The sequence below is a fragment of the Salvelinus sp. IW2-2015 genome, linkage group LG36 (genome assembly GCF_002910315.2).
Source record: "Salvelinus sp. IW2-2015 linkage group LG36, ASM291031v2, whole genome shotgun sequence".
Classification (NCBI taxonomy): domain Eukaryota; kingdom Metazoa; phylum Chordata; class Actinopteri; order Salmoniformes; family Salmonidae; genus Salvelinus; species Salvelinus sp. IW2-2015.
The window spans coordinates 27,761,302-27,779,539 of NC_036875.1; the positions used below are offsets into that span (position 1 = coordinate 27,761,302).

Sequence of the window (18,238 nt, forward strand, 5' to 3'; positions counted from 1 at the left end):
AGATGTGTTGCTCTGAATGAGGCAAATGGTGGTCACACCGGATTCTGACTGGTTTTCTGAGCCACGCCCCCCACCTTTTTTAAGGTATCTGTGACCAACAGATGCATATCTGTATTCCCAGTCATGTGAAATCCATAGATTAGGGCCTAATTAATTCATTTCAATTGACTGATTTCCTTATATGAACTGTAACTCAGTAAAATCTTTGAAATTGTTGCATGTTGCGTTTATATTTGTGTTCAGTATAGTTTCTTATCTCTGGTATAGGGTCTGTCTTCTCTCTCCTCCAGAGTTTACCCGCCCTGCCCTGTGGGACGGTCTAACGTGTCTCCTCCCTCTCCTCCAGAGTTTACCCACCCTGCCCTGTGGGAAGGTCTAACGTATCTCCTCTCTCTCCTCCAGAGTTTACCAACCCTGCCTGTGGGAAGGTCTAACGTGTCTCCTCTCTCCTCCAGAGTTTAACCCAACCCTGCCTGTGGGAAGGTCTAATGTATCTCTCTCTCTCCTCCAGAGTTTACCCACCCTGCCTGTTGGGAAGGTCTAACGTATCTCCTCTCTCTCCTCCAGAGTTTACCAACCCTGCCTGTGGGAAGGTCTAACGTATCTCCTCTCTCTCCTCCAGAGTTTACCCCCCCCTGTCTGTGGGAAGGTCTAAGTATCTCCTCTCTCTCCTCCAGAGTTTACCACCCTGCTCTGTGGGAAGGTCTATGTATCTCCTCTCTCTCCTCCAGAGTTTACTCGCCCTGCCCTGTGGGAAGGTCTAACGTGTCTCCTCTCTCTCTCCAGAGTTTACCCACCCCTGCCTGTGGGAAGGTCTAACGTGTCTCCTCTCTCTCCTCCAGAGTTTACCCACCCTGCCCTGTGGGAAGGTCTAACGTGTCTCCTCTCTCTCCTCCAGAGTTTACCCACCCTGCCCTGTGGGAGAGTCTAACGTTTCTCCTTTCTCTCCTCCAGAGTTTACCTAATCTAACTCTAACCTTGCCCTGTGGGAAGGTCTAACTTATCTCCTCTCTCTCTCCAGAGTTGACCTAATCTAACCCTAACCCTGCCCTGTGGGAAGGTCTAACGTTTCTCCTCTCTCTCCTCCAGAGTTTACCTAATCTAACCCTAACCCTGCCCTGTGGGAAGGTCTAACTTATCTCCTCTCTCTCCTCCAGAGTTGACCTAATCTAACCCTAACCCTGCCTGTGGGAAGGTCTAACTTATCTCCTCTCTCTCCTCCAGAGTTTACCTAATCTAACCCTAACCCTGCCCTGTGGGAAGGTCTAACTTATCTCCTCTCTCTCCTCCAGAGTTTACCTAATCTAACCCTAACCCTGCCCTGTGGGAAGGTCTAATTTATCTCCTCTCTCTCCTCCAGAGTTTACCTAATCTACCCTAACCCTGCCCTGTGGGAAGGTCTAACGTTTCTCCTCTCTCTCCTCCAGAGTTTACCTAATCTAACCCTAACCCTGCCCTGTGGGAAGGTCTAACGTTTCTCCTCTCTCTCCTCCAGAGTTTACTAATCTAACCTAACCCTGCCCTGTGGGAAGGTCTAACTTATCTCCTCTCTCTCCTCCAGAGTTTCCCTAATCTAATCTAATCCTAACCCTGCCCTGTGGGAAGGTTAACGTTTCTCCTCTCTCTCCTCCAGAGTTTACCTAATCTAACCCTAACCCTGCCCTGTGGGAAGGCTCTCTATTCCTACGAGGGGAAGGAACCTGGAGACCTGCAGTTTGCAAAAGGGGACATAATCATCCTGCGACGTAAAGTTGACGACAACTGGTACCATGGGGAGCTGAACAGTTGTCATGGTTTCCTGCCAGCTAGTTACATCGCGTTGTTACGGCCGCTGAGCCAAACTCCGCCCACAGGAAAGGCATTGTACGACTTTGAGGTCAAAGACAAAGATCAGGACAAAGACTGTCTGGCCTTCTTGAAGGTACACACACACACACATGCACGCAAACACAAACACACGCTGACTCACTGTAATCCAATGTGTGTGTATCTATGAATACGTTTACATGGACACTGATCGAATAAAATGTAATTTTATTGGTCGCGTACACATATTTTGCAGATGTTATTGCAGGTGCATCCAAATGCTAATGTTTCTAGCTCCAACAGTGCAGTAACACCTAACAAAACAAAACAATACACACAAAAATGAAGACATATCAGAATGAGTATTGTCCGAGTCCGGAATATAAATATATATACAAAAGTATATGGACACCCCTTCAAATTAGTGGATTCAGCTATTTCAGACAGACCCATTGCTGATGTAACAGTAAAGCTTCCATCCCTCTCCTCGCCCCTACCTGGGCTTGAACCAGGGACCCTCTGCACACATCAACAACTGCCTTCCAAGAAGCATCGTTACCCATCGCTCCACAAAAGCCCTGGCTCTTGCAGGGCAAGGYGAACAACTACTTCAAGGTCTCAGAGCGAGTGACGTCACCGATTGAAACGCTATTAGCGCGCACCCCGCGCTAATAGCGCGGGGTGCGCTATTAGTGTACAAAATCGAGCACACAACCATGCAATCTCCATGCAATCTCCATAGACAAACATTGGCAGTAGAATGGCCTTACTGAAGAGCTCAGTGACATTCAACGTGGCACCATCATAGGATGCCACCTTTCCAACAAATCAATTTGTCAAATTTCTGCCCTGCTAGAGCACCCCCGGTCAACTGTAAGTGCTGTTATTGTGAAGTGTAAAAGTCTAGGAGCAACAACGGCTCAGCCTAGAAGTGGTAGGCCACACAAGCTAACAGAACGGAACCGCCGAGTGCTGAAGCACGTAGTTCGGAAAAATCGTCTGTTCTCGGTTGCAACTCTCACTACCGAGTTCCAAACTGCCTCTGGAAGCAACGTCAGCACATCAACTGTTTGTCGGCAGCTTAATGAAATAGGTTTTCATGACCGAGCAGCCGCACACAAGCCTAAGATCACCATGCGCAATGCCAAGTGTCGGCTGGAGTGGTGTAAAGCTCGTCGCCATTGAATTCTTGAGCAGTGGAAACATGTTCTCTGGAGTGATGATTTACTCTTCAAATCAAATTGTATTTGTCACATGCGTCGAATACAACAGGTGCAGTAGACCTTACAGTGAAATGCTTACTTACGAGCCCCTAACCAATAATGCAGTTTAAAAAATACAAATAAGAATAAGAAATAAAAGTAACAAGTAGTTAAAGAGCAGCAGTAAAATAACAATAGCGAGACTATATACAGGGGGTACCAACAGGGGGTACCGGTACAGAGTCAATGTGCGGGGGCAARGGTTAGCCGAGGTAATTGAGGAAAGATGAACATGTAGATAGGGTTATTAAAGTGACTATGCATAGATAATAACAGAGAGTAGCAGCGGCGTAAAAGAGGGGGGGCAATGCAAATAGTCTAGATAGCCATTTAATAAGATGTTCAGGAGTCTTATGGCTTAGGGGTAGAAGCTGTTTAGAAGCCTCTTGGACCTAGACTTGGCGCTCTGGTACCGCTTGCCGTGCGGTAGCAGAGAGAACAGTCTATGACTAGGGTGGCTGGAGTCTTTGACAATTTTTAAGGCCTTCCTCTGACACCACCTGGTATAGAGGTCCTGGATGACAGGGAGCTTGGCCCCAGTGATGTACTGGGTCGTACGCACTACCCTCTGAAGTGCTTACGGTCGGATGCCGAAAAGCTGCCATACCAGGCAGTGATGCAACCAGTCAAGATGCTCTCGATGGTGCAGCTGTAGAACCTTTTGAGGATCTGAGGACCCATGCCAAATCTTTTCAGTCACCTGAGGTAGAATAGGTTTTGTCATGCCCTCTTCACGACTGTCTTGGTGTCCTTGTACCATGTTAGTTTGTTGGTAATGTGGACACCAAGGAACTAGAAGCTCTCCACCTGCTCCACTACAGCCCTGTCGATGAGAAGGGGGGCGTGCTCGGTCTTCCTTTTCCTGTAGTCCACAATCATCTCCTTTGTCTTGATCACGTTGAGGGAGAGGTTGTTGTCCTGGCACCACACGGCCAGGTCTCTGACCTCCTCCCTATTGGCTGTCTCTTCGAATTTAAACCRWTCAGGCCTACCACTGTTGTGTCATCGGCAAACTTAATGATGGTGTTGGAGTCGTGCCTGGCCGTGCAGTCATGAGTGAACAGGGAGTATAGGAGGGGACTGATCACGCACCCCTGAGGTGCCCCTGTGTTGAGGATCAGTGTGGTGGATGTGTTGTTACCTACCCTTACCACCTGGCGGCGGCCCATCAGGAAGTCCAGGATCCGGTTGCAAAGGGAGGTGTTTAGTCCCAGGGTCCTTAGCTTCACCATCTGGCAGTCCGACAGACGAATCTGGGTTTGGCGGATGCCAGGAGAGAACGCTACCTTACCCAATGCATAGTGCCAACTGTAACGTTTGGTGGAGGAGGAAGGGCTGTTTTTCATGGTTCGGGCTAGGCAGCATACAATGACATTCTAGACGATTCTGTGCTTCAAACTTTGTGGCAACCGTTTAGGGAAGGCCCCTTTCCTGTTTCAGCATGACAACGCCCCTGTGCACAAAGCGAGGTCCATACAGCAATGGATTGCCGYATATCGGTGTGGAAGAACTTGACTGGCCTGCACAGAGCCTCATTGAACACCTTTGGGATGAATTGGAACACCGACTGTGAGCCAGGCCTAATCACCCAACATCAGTGACCGACCTRTCTAATGCTATTGTGGCTGAATGGAAGCAAGTCCCTGCAGCAATGTTCCAGCATCTAGTGGAAAYACTTCCCAAAAGAGTGGAGTGGAGGCTGTTATAGCAGCAAAGGGGAGACCAACTCCATATTAATGCCCATGAATCTGGAATGAGATGTTTGACGAGCAGGTGTCCATATACTTTTGGTCATGTAGTGTATCAATACACCGATGTAAACGGTGTAAAATATTAGTACATGTAAACAGCTTCATCAGAGTTCCAGTAGTGTAGTTGATCTGTGCATGTGTCAGCACCAGCAGTACAAGCCTCCCTCTTGTGCACTAGTGAAGTGAGTTCGGAAAACTGAATGTATGTATCTTAGAAATCGTTTTCACATACAAACGTTATAGGTCCGATCTCAGAATCAAATAGACTTCCCAAAAATAACATGGTCGCTGTGGTAGAACGTTCATTTTTATGAGATTTCAGATGTGTCCATATAAACAGGATTATTCGGGAAATCGTTCTTCTTGCAAAGCTTGTAAATATTTAAATGTAATTATTATATTCATCTGACTATTCACAGTAATGGTAATATTGTGTGCATGTAATCGTACTCTATGATACCCCACTGGATGTTTTGTGTTTATCTAAGCAGTCTACCTTCTCCTCTGTCTATCTTTCTACCTCTCTATCTGAATATAGTTTTTCTCCTCCTATGTGGGAGAGCGAGAGAGTAACCCCCCCTTCTCCAGCACAGTGTTTGTGATAAACAGTGATTTGTATTCCCTCTGCTCCTCTCCTCTTCAAAGCTCATCATTTGTTCATGCTGTTACACACTCTAGGTGAGGACACTGGCGAATGGAACATATCTCGTTCTCTCTCATTCTCTGTGTGTGTGTTCCTCAGCAGCACCTGGCCTCATACACTCTCTCAGGATGGGGCTAGGGAAAGAGGGCCAAGTCAGAACAGAGAGACACAGACATGCACTTCCTTTTCGCACACACAGAATCACAGCTGCAGTTCCCTAGCTAAATTACTAAATGGAAGGATAGGTTTAAATTCGAAGAGAGAATGAGAGGGAGGCGGAGAGGGAGACAGAGAGGSAGACGGAGAGGGAGACAGAGAGGGAGTGAATGAGTGAAGGAGAGCAGCATGTAAGCCTGCATGTAACAGGGCCAGTGGGTCAGATAATATATCTCTAGGAGAGAGAGAGAAACCTTATCCCTCTCTTACTGTTTCTCTCCCTCCCTCTCCTTCTTTCCCTCTGTGATGATGAGAAATGAGAAGAGACAGTGGTATCATTAGGTCAGGGGCAGAGGCAGAAAAAACGAGGGGGACAGGGCGAGTTAGAGAGGGAGAGGGGAGATAGTGTGGGAGAGAAGGAGAATAAGTGAGAGAAAGAGAGACTCACACATGGTGATTTTAATGCAGGGAAATCAGTTTTACCCCATTTTTTACCAGCATGTCACCACCAAAAAGAGGCAACAAAACTCTAGACCACCCGAGAGAGAGAGAGAGAGAGAGAGAGAGAGAGAGAGAGAGAGAGAGAGAGAGAGAGTAGAGAGAGAGAGAGAGAGATGAATATAAGCTTAATTCCTGTTGTGTCCTTATAAACCATACTGTCTGTCCAATAGGATGAGGTTCTGACGGTGATCAGACGAGTGGATGACAACTGGGCAGAGGGCATGCTGGGAGATAAGATCGGGATCTTCCCCATCCTCTATGTAGAGGTAACAACAAACACACACACGGGGGGGTCTTATTAGATAAGGATACATCAATAATTAAGAGTCTTCCATCACTTTGACTCGACAGGGGGGGGGCTATGTGTGCGTGCGTATGTGTGTTGTGAAGGGGGGAGGTTAGGGTTAGTAGGGGGGGACATAATGAGGGTGTCCCAGCTGGGGGCGAGTGGAGCGTTGGGGGAGGGAGGAAGGATCTCTCTCCTCTCTCCTTGTCTCCTATGGTGGTGTAGCTGTGCGCAGTTAACCCTTCACATCATTAAAAAATTCACTTTTTTAATTACTCCTCCATTTTTAATGGCATGTCCCCCCATCCTTGACTTTTCCTAAATAAGTCTTTATAACACACTGTCGTTGTTAGAATCTTAATATCACAAATTGAAGGAGGACATTTTTGAATGGTTTCCTTCTGCTGCCCCTCCTACTCCCGACAGTTGAAGGTGCCCTGCCCAGTTGATAATTACCCCCATTATTGCCTCGAAATAGCATATATGAAATGTATTCATTAGACTGTTAGAATGTTGACATCCAAACACACACAAATACACACACTGTATGGTACAGTGAGCACAGGGCTGCTGAGATGAAAGATGATCACAGAGAGAAAGAAAGTACAGGGTGAAGGATGGTTCTGCCTCAGAGAACAACGCACAAACACACACGCACGCACGCACACACGCACACACACACACAAACACACACACACACACACACACACACAAACTCTCACACCTTTTCTGCCGAGGGAAAAGGTGAAGGCCCTTGTGAATAGTGTAAAGAGACAGTCACACATTCAGGTGTATTGTGTATACTGTGGGAACGTACGCATGAGATGAGGAGAGGAATTCACTGTCTGTCTGTGTCTGAGTGTGTATTTGACCTTCATAGAGAAAGACTGTGTGCGTCTCCATCCGTCCCCTGAGAGTGATGCCGTCAGTGCAGGATCAATCTATCAGGCTCATTAGCATATGTTCTGATTAGCATATCTATTAATATGGAGATGGCGACGTCTCACACACTGAGACAGATCCACTCTGTCCTGCTCTCTACAGTCTATACTCACACACTGAGACAGATCCACTCTGTCCTGCTCTCTACAGTCTATACTCACACACTGAGACAGATCCACTCTGTCCTGCCCTCTACAGTCTATACTCACACACTGAGACAGATCCACTCTGTCCTGCCCATCTACCAGTCTGATACTTCCACACGCTGAGACAGATCCACCTCTGTCCTGCCCTCTACAGTCTATACTCAACGCTGAGACAGATCCACTCTGTCCTGCTCCTAACAGCTCTAGTACTTCACACACTGAGACAGATCCACTCTGTCCTGCCCTCTACAGGTCTATACTCACACACTGAGACAAGATCCACTCTGTCCGCCCTCTCAGTCAATATACTACACACGCTGAGACAGATCCACTCGTCCTGCCTCTACAGTCTATACTCACACATCTGAGACAGACCCCTTCTGTCCTGCCCCCTACAGTCTATACTCACACACTGAGACAGATCCACTCTGTCCTGCCCTCTACAGTCTATACTCACACACTGAGACAGGTCCACTCTGTCCTGCCCTCTACAGTCTATACTCACATGCTGAGACTGATCCACTCTGTCCTGCCCTCTACAGTCTATACTCACACGCTGAGACAGATCCACTCTGTCCTGCCCTCTACAGTCCATACTCACACACTAACTATTCTCTCCAAGGAATCTTCTCCAACAAAGGAGTGTGTTTTCAGCGGAGGTGATATTGATGTAGTGTAGCAGAAAGCGTCCCCTGAGGTCAACATGGTGACAATGTGTGTGTGGACTGAGAGGATCTGCTCTCTCTGTGTTGTGACTGTGACTGTGAGACTGAGCATCCGTCTGTGAGAGAGCGTGAGTAGTGTTGTTGCTGGGTAGATTCAGTGTGTGGGGGTTATCTGACTAGCAAGAACAGACTACAAGATCGACTGTCATCCTGTCAGATATGAGCTGCATTACAAACGTTGTTCTCTCCTCCTCCTCTTTCACTAAGTACATAGATTCTCCCCAGGGTGTGGGGTGTGTGTGATCTTTTTTGTCTGGTTTGAAGTTCTGCCAACAGGAGAAGGCGTGCTCTGAGAGCCAGCAGTGTGTAGTAAAGCAGTCTAAAGCAATTCAATTCAATGATTTGAATGATGATTTTCCTCTCCTCTCGTCTCCTTTCGTCTCCTCTCGTCTCCTATCCTCTCGTCTCGTCTCCTTTCCTCTCATCTCCTCTCCACTTTAGCTAAATGAAACAGCCAAACAGTTGATGGAGATTGACAAGCCGACACCCAATCCCGTCCCTGGCCCCAGCTCTGACCCACCCCCCGGCCTCCCATTGGGTCCCTGCTCCCCTGGCCCCTCCCCTGACCCATCCTCTGCAGGAAGTGGCAATGGTGCCCTCCAGAGGCAAGAGGAGGAGAGAAGAGGAGGAGAGGGGAAGAAAAACGCTAAGAAGCGCCACTCGTTCACAGCTATGAGTGTGACGCAGCGGACAGCCCAGCTCAACAACAGACACAGCATGGAGATCTCCCACCCTGTCCTCATCAGCTCCTCTGACCCCAGGGCTGCTGCACGAATACAGGACTCTCCCCCTGGTCCCGCTCCCTCCTCAGTAGGAGTTCTGGTTCCTCCCAGAATGGCTTCAGTCACCTCAGAACTGCTGGCTCAAACCAAGGTCCAACTACCACTCAACATGTAAGTTTACTCATCACACAGGCATGGTTCACTAACTGGTAAATCTATAGGTAAATGAGTTGACTAGCAATGCTGTCTGTTTTCTCTGAGCTGCTGTCCTGTCTATAAGTTGAAACAGAAGCTGAGTGGAATATAAAGATTCTGTTGCATCTACTACCATATCTTCCTGAACGTGCGTGCACACACACAAACACACACTATCCAGAGCGGGTTGTCCCGCTAATGAGGTCGGACACTTCCATCTCCGACCGGCAACCTGCCCTGTTGCTATGAGAAAACGTCCCCTAGTTACCATAGTAACCCAGAGGCAGTGCATGGAGACCTGCTTACTCTCCCCTCCTATTATTCTTCAGACACACAGTACCAGTCAAAAGTTAGGACACACCTACTCATTCAAGAATTTGTCTTTATTTTTACTATTTTCTACATTGTAAAACAATAGTGAAGACATCAAAACTATTAAATTAACACATATGGAATCATGTAGTAACCAAAAAAGTGTAAAACAAATCAAAATATATTTTATTTTTGAGATTCTTCAAAGTAGCCACCCTTTGCGTTGATGACAGCTTTGCACACTCTTGGCATTCTCTCAACCAACCATGAAATGTGTTTCCATGGTTGAGCAGCTGCACACAAGCCTAAGATCACCATGCACAATGCCAAGCGTCAGTGTAATGCCTGCCGGCATTGGACTCTGGAGCAGTGGAAACGCATTCTCTGAAGTGATGAATCACACTTCACCATCTGGCAGTCCGACGGCATAATCTTGGTTTCCGGTTGCCAGGAGAACGCTACCTGCCCAAATGCATAGTGCCAACTGTAAAGTGTGGTGAGGAGAAATAATGGTCTGGGCTGTTTTTCATGTTCGGGCTAGGCCTTATTCCAGTGTGAAGGAAATCTTAACGCTACAGCATACAATGACAAACTAGATGATTCTGTCTTCCAACTTTGCAACAGTTGGGCAAAGCCCTTTCCTGTTTCAGCATGACAATCCCCCATGCACAAAGTGAGGTCCATACAAATCAAATCAATCAAGTTTATTTATATACCCTTCGTACATCAGCTAATATCTCAAGTGCTGTACAGAAACCCAGCCTAAAACCCCAAACAGCAAGCAATCAGGTGTAGAACAGAGTGCTAGGAAAACCCTCTAGAAAGGCAAAACTAGGAAGAAACCTAGAGAGGAACCAGGCTATGAGGGGTGCGCATCCCTCTCTGCTGTGCCGGGTGGAGATTAACAAGAACATGGCAGATGTTAAATGTTCATAAGTGACAAGCATGGTCAAATAATAATCAGGAATAAATGGTCAGTTGGCTTTCATAGCCGATCATTAAAGTTGAAACAAGCATCTGGACAGGTAGGTCCAGTCCGAGCAGGCGGGCAAACCAGAAAACAGTTGAAAACTGAATAGCCAGCCAAGCCAGTGCGGACAGCAAGGATCATCATGCCCAGTAGTCCTGACGTTATTGTCCTAGGGCCTCAGGCTTCCTCCGAGAGAGAGAAGGAGAGAATTAGAGAGAGCCAAGATTTTCAAAATGTTCATAAATGACAAGCATGGTCAAATAATAATCAGGAATAAATGTCAGTTGGCTTTTCATAGCCATACAGAAGTGGTTTGTCAAGATCGGTGTGGAAGAACTTGACTGGCCTGCACAGAGCCCTGACCTCAACCCCATTGAACACCTTTGGGATGAATTGGAACACCGACTGTGAGCCAGGCCTAATCGCCCAACATCAGTGCTCGACCTCACTAATGCTATTGTGGCTGAATGGAAGCAAGTCCCCGCAGCAATGTTCTAACATCTAGTGAAAAGCCTTCCCTGAAGAGTGGAGGCTGTTATAGCAGCAAAGGGGGAATCAACTCCATATTAATGGCCATGATTTTGGAATGAGATGTTTGACAAGSAGGTGTCCACATACTTTTGGTCATATAGTGTATATTCAGACATAAATTCAGACATGTACATTCAGATATCAAACATATATTCAGTCGTACCCTCCAACAGTATTTGGACAGTGAATCCCCCCCAAAAATATTGTTCTTTATTCCAGCAAATTGGATATGAGATCAAATAATGCACATGAGGCATGCACAGAATCTCACCTTTTATGTGGTTGTATTTTATTACATAGTTGTTTGTCCATATTAAAATAATACCAGTCATTTGTTCAGTCATATGATCCTAAATGACGTCTCTGTGTATTCCAGCTACCTGGCCCTGTATGCGTATAAGTCCCAGAAGGCAGATGAGTTGGAGCTGAGGAAAGGAGAGATGTACCGCGTCACAGAGAAGTGTCAGGACGGGTGGTTTAAAGGAACCTCTCTACGCACTGCTGCTTCAGGTGTCTTCCCTGGAAACTACGTCACACCCGTATCCAGGTGAGACACACACAGGCACGCACGCACACACACTCACACATTGTCTCACGCAAATACTCTCTTTCTCCCTCTCACACACACCCTTTCAAACACATAACTCTGTTTGCGTGATAGGCGGACGATAAGCAGCATGTTGATGGTAGTATAATAGGGGATATCAATAGTATCTTGGTCACTATTCTAACAGGACTGGAACCATTGAATCTCTCTCCTCTCTTACTTGCTCTCCCCCTCTCCCAACCCCCCCTCCCACTCGTGCTCTCTCTCTTTCTCGCTCTCTCTGCAGAGCTCCGTTTGCGGTGGGTGGTTCCCAGAGCTCCTGTCTCTCGGGGCAGGAGGTGGGAGGGGTGGGACAGGGGAGTAAGGCAGCCTCCCCCTCCTCCGCCGGCCCCTCCTCCTCTCGTCCCTCCCCTCCTCCCTCTTCCCCCCAGTCTGCCGCTGCTCAGCTGAAGAACTGCCTTCGCTTTGGACAACAAACAGTTAACCAGACCCGCTCTGCCATGCAACTGGGTGAGTACACAGAGATTATTCAGGTTCTAGATCTGTAATTTCCTACATTTGATCCAGCTCTTATATCTGGCCTCTCTCCTTCCTTCCCTCTCTCTGTCAGGGAGAACATGTGTTGATATTTAAAGTTTTCTCTGGGAGCTTCTCTCGTTGCTCTGGCTCACACACACCACACACACACACACACACCACACACACACACACACACACACACACACACACACACACACAACCCAACACACACACACACACACACCACACACACCACACCACCAACACACACACACACACACACACACACAACCCACACACACAACACACCACGTCATCACGTCATCCTTTACAAATAAAGTATGACCATAGGTTAGGCTATGGTAGGTTGGTCACATGTGTCATGTGTTCCTCTCTATTGGCAGTCATCGTATGGGCGGCAGGAGCCTAGCGGTTAGGCTTTGGGCAGTAACACAAAGGTCGCTGGTTTTGATATACCTGAGACGACAAGTGAAAAAAGCGAAAGGCACATAACCCTATTTTCTCCAGGGCCGCCTATACTATGGCTAACCCTGCAAAATAACACATTTCACTGCACCTATCTGGTGTGACCAATAAAATATATATATATAATAGATGAGCAGCAAACATGAAGCAGATGTTCTATAACAGCTAAAAAGAGACTACTGATGTGGCTGGTGTAATAGTATGCTAACATGTTTGTAATACGTAGTGTAACATGGGTAATAGTTATGACAGTGGTAATAGTATGTTAACAGTGTTATAGTATGTAACAGTGTGTAAATTAGTATGAACAAGTGATTAATAGTATGTAACGTGTTTAATAGTATGTAACAGTGTGTAATAGTGTGTAACAGTGTGTAATAGTGTGTAACAGTGTGTAATAGTATGTAACAGTGTGTAATGTGTATGTTCAGTCCACAGCCCGCCCTCCAGCAGCCCAGAGCGTCCCACACCCACCGTCTCTCCTCTCCGACCTCAGAGATCCTCCCCGTCGCGCTCCGCTGGCCAATCTGCTCGCCCAATGTCCATGGTGTCCCCTGGCCCTTCCCCCCTCTCCTCCCCTGCTTCGCGCCCTCTCTCCTGCCTCTCTTCGCCCCTCATCCCACTTTCCTCCCCTCTCTCCTGCCTCACCCCTCCCAACGCCAGTGCCGCCGTGCTCAACGGAGAATCAACCAATCCCTTCCAACCGTCCTCGCCTGGCCCCTCCCACAGCAACGCCCCAAAACCAGAGAAGGTGAGTCTCCTAGGGTGTCTCTCTTCATCTTGCTTCTCATCTCATCTCTCTCTCCTTGCTCTCTCTCTTACCATCTCTCTCTCTCTCTCTCARCTCACCACTACCTCKCTTTATCTAAACTCACAGCAGAGTCTGGTTCCCACATCCCACTGCCTTAAAATCCCTCAACATGATGACATAGTCAGGAGGATATAGTCAGGGAATATTAAAAGCATAGCTAGGGGAAGTGGTGTTGAGGGGAAGTGGCTTGCACCTGGACATGGTGCAGAATCCTCCAACGCCAGACAGACAGACAGACTATCAGTGTGACAGGGCTGTCTCTGTGTGTTGTTCTTCATCTTGATGGGTGTATTAAAGCTGGGTCCATGGTGACAGTGATGGATGGTAGAGTTGTCTGAGAGAGAGGAGCCTATCTGCTCTGGTGTTGACTGGCTTCACAGACATTAGATGGTGACAATAGGACAAATAGACTAGGGAAGGACCATGATAAACAGTCATTGACTACGAGCTGTGGATGGATTAATTATAGTATTTAGTCTCATAGCATTTAACCTCCAAGCTTTCCTAACCATTTTAATTCCCCACATGCATTGGCTTATTATGCTTTGGAGTTTGCTGTCTGATTAAGTTAGAGGTTTGTGGTGTGTGTGTGTGTGTGTGTGTGTGTGTGTAGGACCCTTAGTTCCAGTGAAGGGAAATCCTTAAACGCTATAAAGCATACAATGACAATCTAGATGATTCCGTGGCTTTCCATGACTTTGTGGCAACATTTGGGCAAAGCCCTTTCCTGTTTTCAGCATGAGCAATGCCCCCGATCACAAAGTGAGGTCATACATAAAATCAAAATCAAGATCAAGTTTAGTTTATATAGCCCTTTCGTACATCAAGCTAATATCTCGAAGTGCTGTAGCATAACCCAGCCTACAACCCCAAACAGCAAGCAAATGCAGGTGTAGAAGCACGGTGGCTAGGAAAAACTCCCTAGAAAGGCCAAAACTAGGAAGGAAACCGTAGTAGAGGAAACAAGGCTTTGAGGGTGGCCAGTCCTTTCTCTGGCTGTGCCGGTGGAGATTATAATAGAACATGGCCAGAATGTTCAAAATGGGTTCCATGTAAAGTGAAAAAGCATGGTTCAAATAATAATCGGAATAATATGTCAGTTGGCTTTTCATAGCCGATCATTAGAGAGTTGAAAACAGCGAAGGTCTGGGACACGGTAGGGGTTCCATAACCGGCAGGCCAGAACAAGTTGAAACTGGGAATAGCAGCAAGGCCAGTGGGACTGGGGACAGCAAAGGAGTCATCATGCCGCGGTAGTCCTGACGTATTAGGTCCCTAGGAGCTTCAGGTCCTCAGGAAGAGGAGAAAGGAAAGAGGAGGAGAGAATTAGAGAGAGCCAAGAAATTTTCAAAATGTTCATGAAATGACAAGCATGTCAATAATATCAGGAAAAATGTCAGTATGGCTTTTTCACGAATTGCCATAGCAGAAGTGGTTTGGCAAGTCGGTGTGGAAGAACTTGACTGGCCTGCCACAGAAGCCCTGACCTCACCCCATTGACACCTTTGGGAATGAATTGGAACACCGACGTGAGCAGGCCTAATCGCCCAACATCTCAGTGCTCGACCTCACTAATGCTTGTGGCTGAATGGAAGTAGTTCCCGCAGCAATGTTTTCTAACAGCTAGTGAGAAAGGCTTCCCTGAAGAGTGGAGGCCTGTTTAATAGCAGCAAAAGGAGGGAATCAACTCCATATTAATGGCCATGATTTGGATGAGATGTTTGGACACAGCGGTGTCCACATACTTTGGTCATATAGTGTATATGAGACATAAATTCAGACATGTACATTCAGATAATCAAACATATATTCGTCGTACCCTCACCAACAGTATTTGGACAGTGAATCCGCCCACAGAAAAATGTTCTTTATACCATGCAAATTGGATATGAGATAAATAATGCACATGAGGCATGCACAGAATCGTCAACCTTGTGTAAATGTGGTTGTTTTTATTCATAGTTGTTTGTCCAATATTTAAAAATTAACATACCAGTCATGGTTTGTTCGTCAATGATCTCTAAATGAACGTCTCCTGTGTATGTCCAGCTCCTGGCCCTGTATGCGTATAAGTTCCCAGAAGGCAGATGAGGTTGGAGCTGAGGAAAGGAGAGATGTACGGTGCACAGAAGAAGTGTCAGGACGGGTGGTTTAAAGAACCTCTCTACGGCACTGCTGCTTCAGGTGTCTTCCCTGGAAACTACGTCACACCCGTATCCAGGTGAACACCACAGGCACGCACGACACACACACTCAACATTGTCTCACGCAAATACTCTCTTTCTCCCTCTCACACACACCCTTTCAAACACATAACTCTGTTTGCGTGATAGGCGGACGATAAGCAGCATGTTGATGGTAGTATATAGGGGATATCAATAGTATCTTGGTCACTATTCTAACAGGACTGGAACCATTGAATCTCTCTCCTCTCTTACTTGCTCTCCCCCTCTCCCAACCCCCTCCCACTCGTGTCTCTCTCTTTCTCGCTCTCTCTGCAGAGCCCCGTTTGCGGTGGGTGGTTCCCAGAGCTCCTGTCTCTCGGGGCAGGAGGTGGGAGGGGTGGGACAGGGGAGTAAGGCAGCCTCCCCCTCCTCGCCGGCCCCTCCTCCTCTCGTCCCTCCTCCTCCTCTTCCCCCAGTCTGCCGCTGCTCAGCTGAAGAATCGCCTTCGCTTGGACAACAAACAGTTAACCAGACCCGCTCTGCCATGCAACTGGGTGAGTACACAGAGATTATTCAGGTTCTAGATCTGTAATTTCCTACATTTGATCCAGCTCTTATATCTGGCCTCTCGCTCCTTCCTCTCCTCTGTCAGGAGAACATGTGTTGATATTTAAAGTTTCTCCTGGAGCTTCTCTCTTGTTCTGGCTCACACACACACACACACACACACACACACACACACACACACACACACACACACACACACACACACACACACACACACACACACACACACACACACACACACACACACACACACACACACACACACACACACACACACACACACACACACACACACACACACACCACACACACACGTCATCCTTTACAAAAATAAAGTATGACCATAGGTAGGCTATGGTAGTTTGGTCACATGTGTCATGTGTTCCTCTCTATTGGCAGTCAGATGTCGTATTGGGGCGGCAGTAGCCTAGCGGTTAGGGCGTTGGGCAGTAACACAAAGGTCGCTGGTTTGAATACCTGAGCCGACAAGGTGAAAAATCGAAAGGCACTTAACCCTAATTTTCTCCAGGGCGCCGTACTACTATGGCTAACCTGCAAAATAACACATTTCACTGCACCTATCTGGTGTGACAATAAATATATATATATAATATGATGACAGCAACAACAGGAAGCAGATGGTGTCTTGTAACAGTAAGATGACTACTGTGTGCTGTGTAATAGTTACTGTTAATGTATGTAACAGTGTGTAATAGTATGTAACAGTGTGTAATAGTATGTAACAGTGTGTAATAGTATGTAACAGTGTGTAATAGTATGTAGTATGTGCAGTGTAATAGTATGTACAGTGTGTAATGTATGTACAGTGTGTAATAGATGTAACAGTGTGTAATAGTATGTAAAGTGTGTAATAGTATGTAACAGTGTGTAATAGTATGTAACAGTGTGTAATAGTATGTAACAGTGTGTAATAGTATGTAACAGTGTGTATAGTGTGTAACAGTGGTAATAGTATGTAACAGTGTGTAATGTGTATGTTCAGTCCACAGCCCGCCCTCCAGCAGCCAGAGCGTCCCACACCCACCGTCTCTCCTCTCCGACCTCAGAGATCCTCCCCGTCGCGCTCCGCTGGCCAATCTGCTCGCCCAATGTCCATGGTGTCCCCTGGCCCTTCCCCCTCTCCTCCCCTGCTTCGCGCCCTCTCTCCTGCCTCTCTTCGCCTCATCCCACTTTCCTCCCCTCTCTCCTGCCTCACCCCTCCAACGCCAGTGCGCCGTGCTCAACGGAGAATCAACCAATCCCTTCCAACCGTCCTCGCCTGGCCCTCCCACAGCAACGCCCCAAAACCAGAGAAGGTGAGTCTCCTAGGGTGTCTCTCTCTCATCTTGCTTCTCATTCATCTCTCTCTCCTTGCTCTCTCTCTTACCATCTCTCTCTCTCTCTCACCTCACCACTACCCTTTATCTAAACTCACAGCAGAGTCTGGTTCCCACATCCCACTGCCTTAAAATCCCTCAACATGATGACATAGTCAGGAGGATATAGTCAGGGAATATTAAAAGCATAGCTAGGGGAAGTGGTGTTGAGGGGAAGTGGCTTGCACCTGGACATGGTGCAGAATCCTCCAACGCCAGACAGACAGACAGACTATCAGTGTGACAGGGCTGTCTCTGTGTGTTGTTCTTCATCTTGATGGGGTATTAAGCTGGTCCATGGTGACAGTGATGGATGGTAGAGTTGTCTGAGAGAGAGGAGCCTATCTGCTCTGGTGTTGACTGGCTTCACAGAATTAGATGGTGACAATAGGACAAATAGACTAGGGAAGGACCATGATAAACAGTCATTGACTACGAGCTGTGGATGGATTAATTATAGTATTTAGTCTCATAGCATTTAACCTCTCAAGCTTTCCTAACCATTTTAATTCCCACATGCATTGGCTTATTATGCTTTGGAGTTTGCTGTCTGATTAAGTTAGAGGTTTGTGGTGTGTGTGTGTGTGTGTGTGTGTGTGTGTGTGTGTGTGTGTGTGTGTGTGTGTGTGTGTGTGTGTGTGTGTGTGTGTGTGTGTGTGTGTGTGTGTGTGTGTGTGTGTGGTGTGTGTGTGTGTGTGTGTGTGTGTGCGTGCGTGCGTGCGTGCGTGGTGCGTGCGTGCGTGGGTGCGTGGTGCGTGCGTGCGCGTAAAGTTCCCCCTGACACGTCGAGACTAGACTATCTGCTGTATATGCGCTGCG

At 47.3% G+C, this 18,238-nt stretch overlaps 1 protein-coding gene across 1 annotated transcript in view; it reads left to right on the top strand.

Moving 5' to 3' along the window:
* Window positions 1–18,238, top strand: part of LOC111959348 (E3 ubiquitin-protein ligase SH3RF3) — a 72,599-nt gene that overhangs the window by 48,475 nt on the left and 5,886 nt on the right. Inside the window, 6 exon segments of the mRNA XM_023980848.3 lie at window positions 1,634–1,921; window positions 6,290–6,385; window positions 8,660–9,111; window positions 11,325–11,495; window positions 11,782–12,005; window positions 12,932–13,251. Coding sequence (XP_023836616.2) covers window positions 1,634–1,921; window positions 6,290–6,385; window positions 8,660–9,111; window positions 11,325–11,495; window positions 11,782–12,005; window positions 12,932–13,251 — 1,551 coding nt within the window.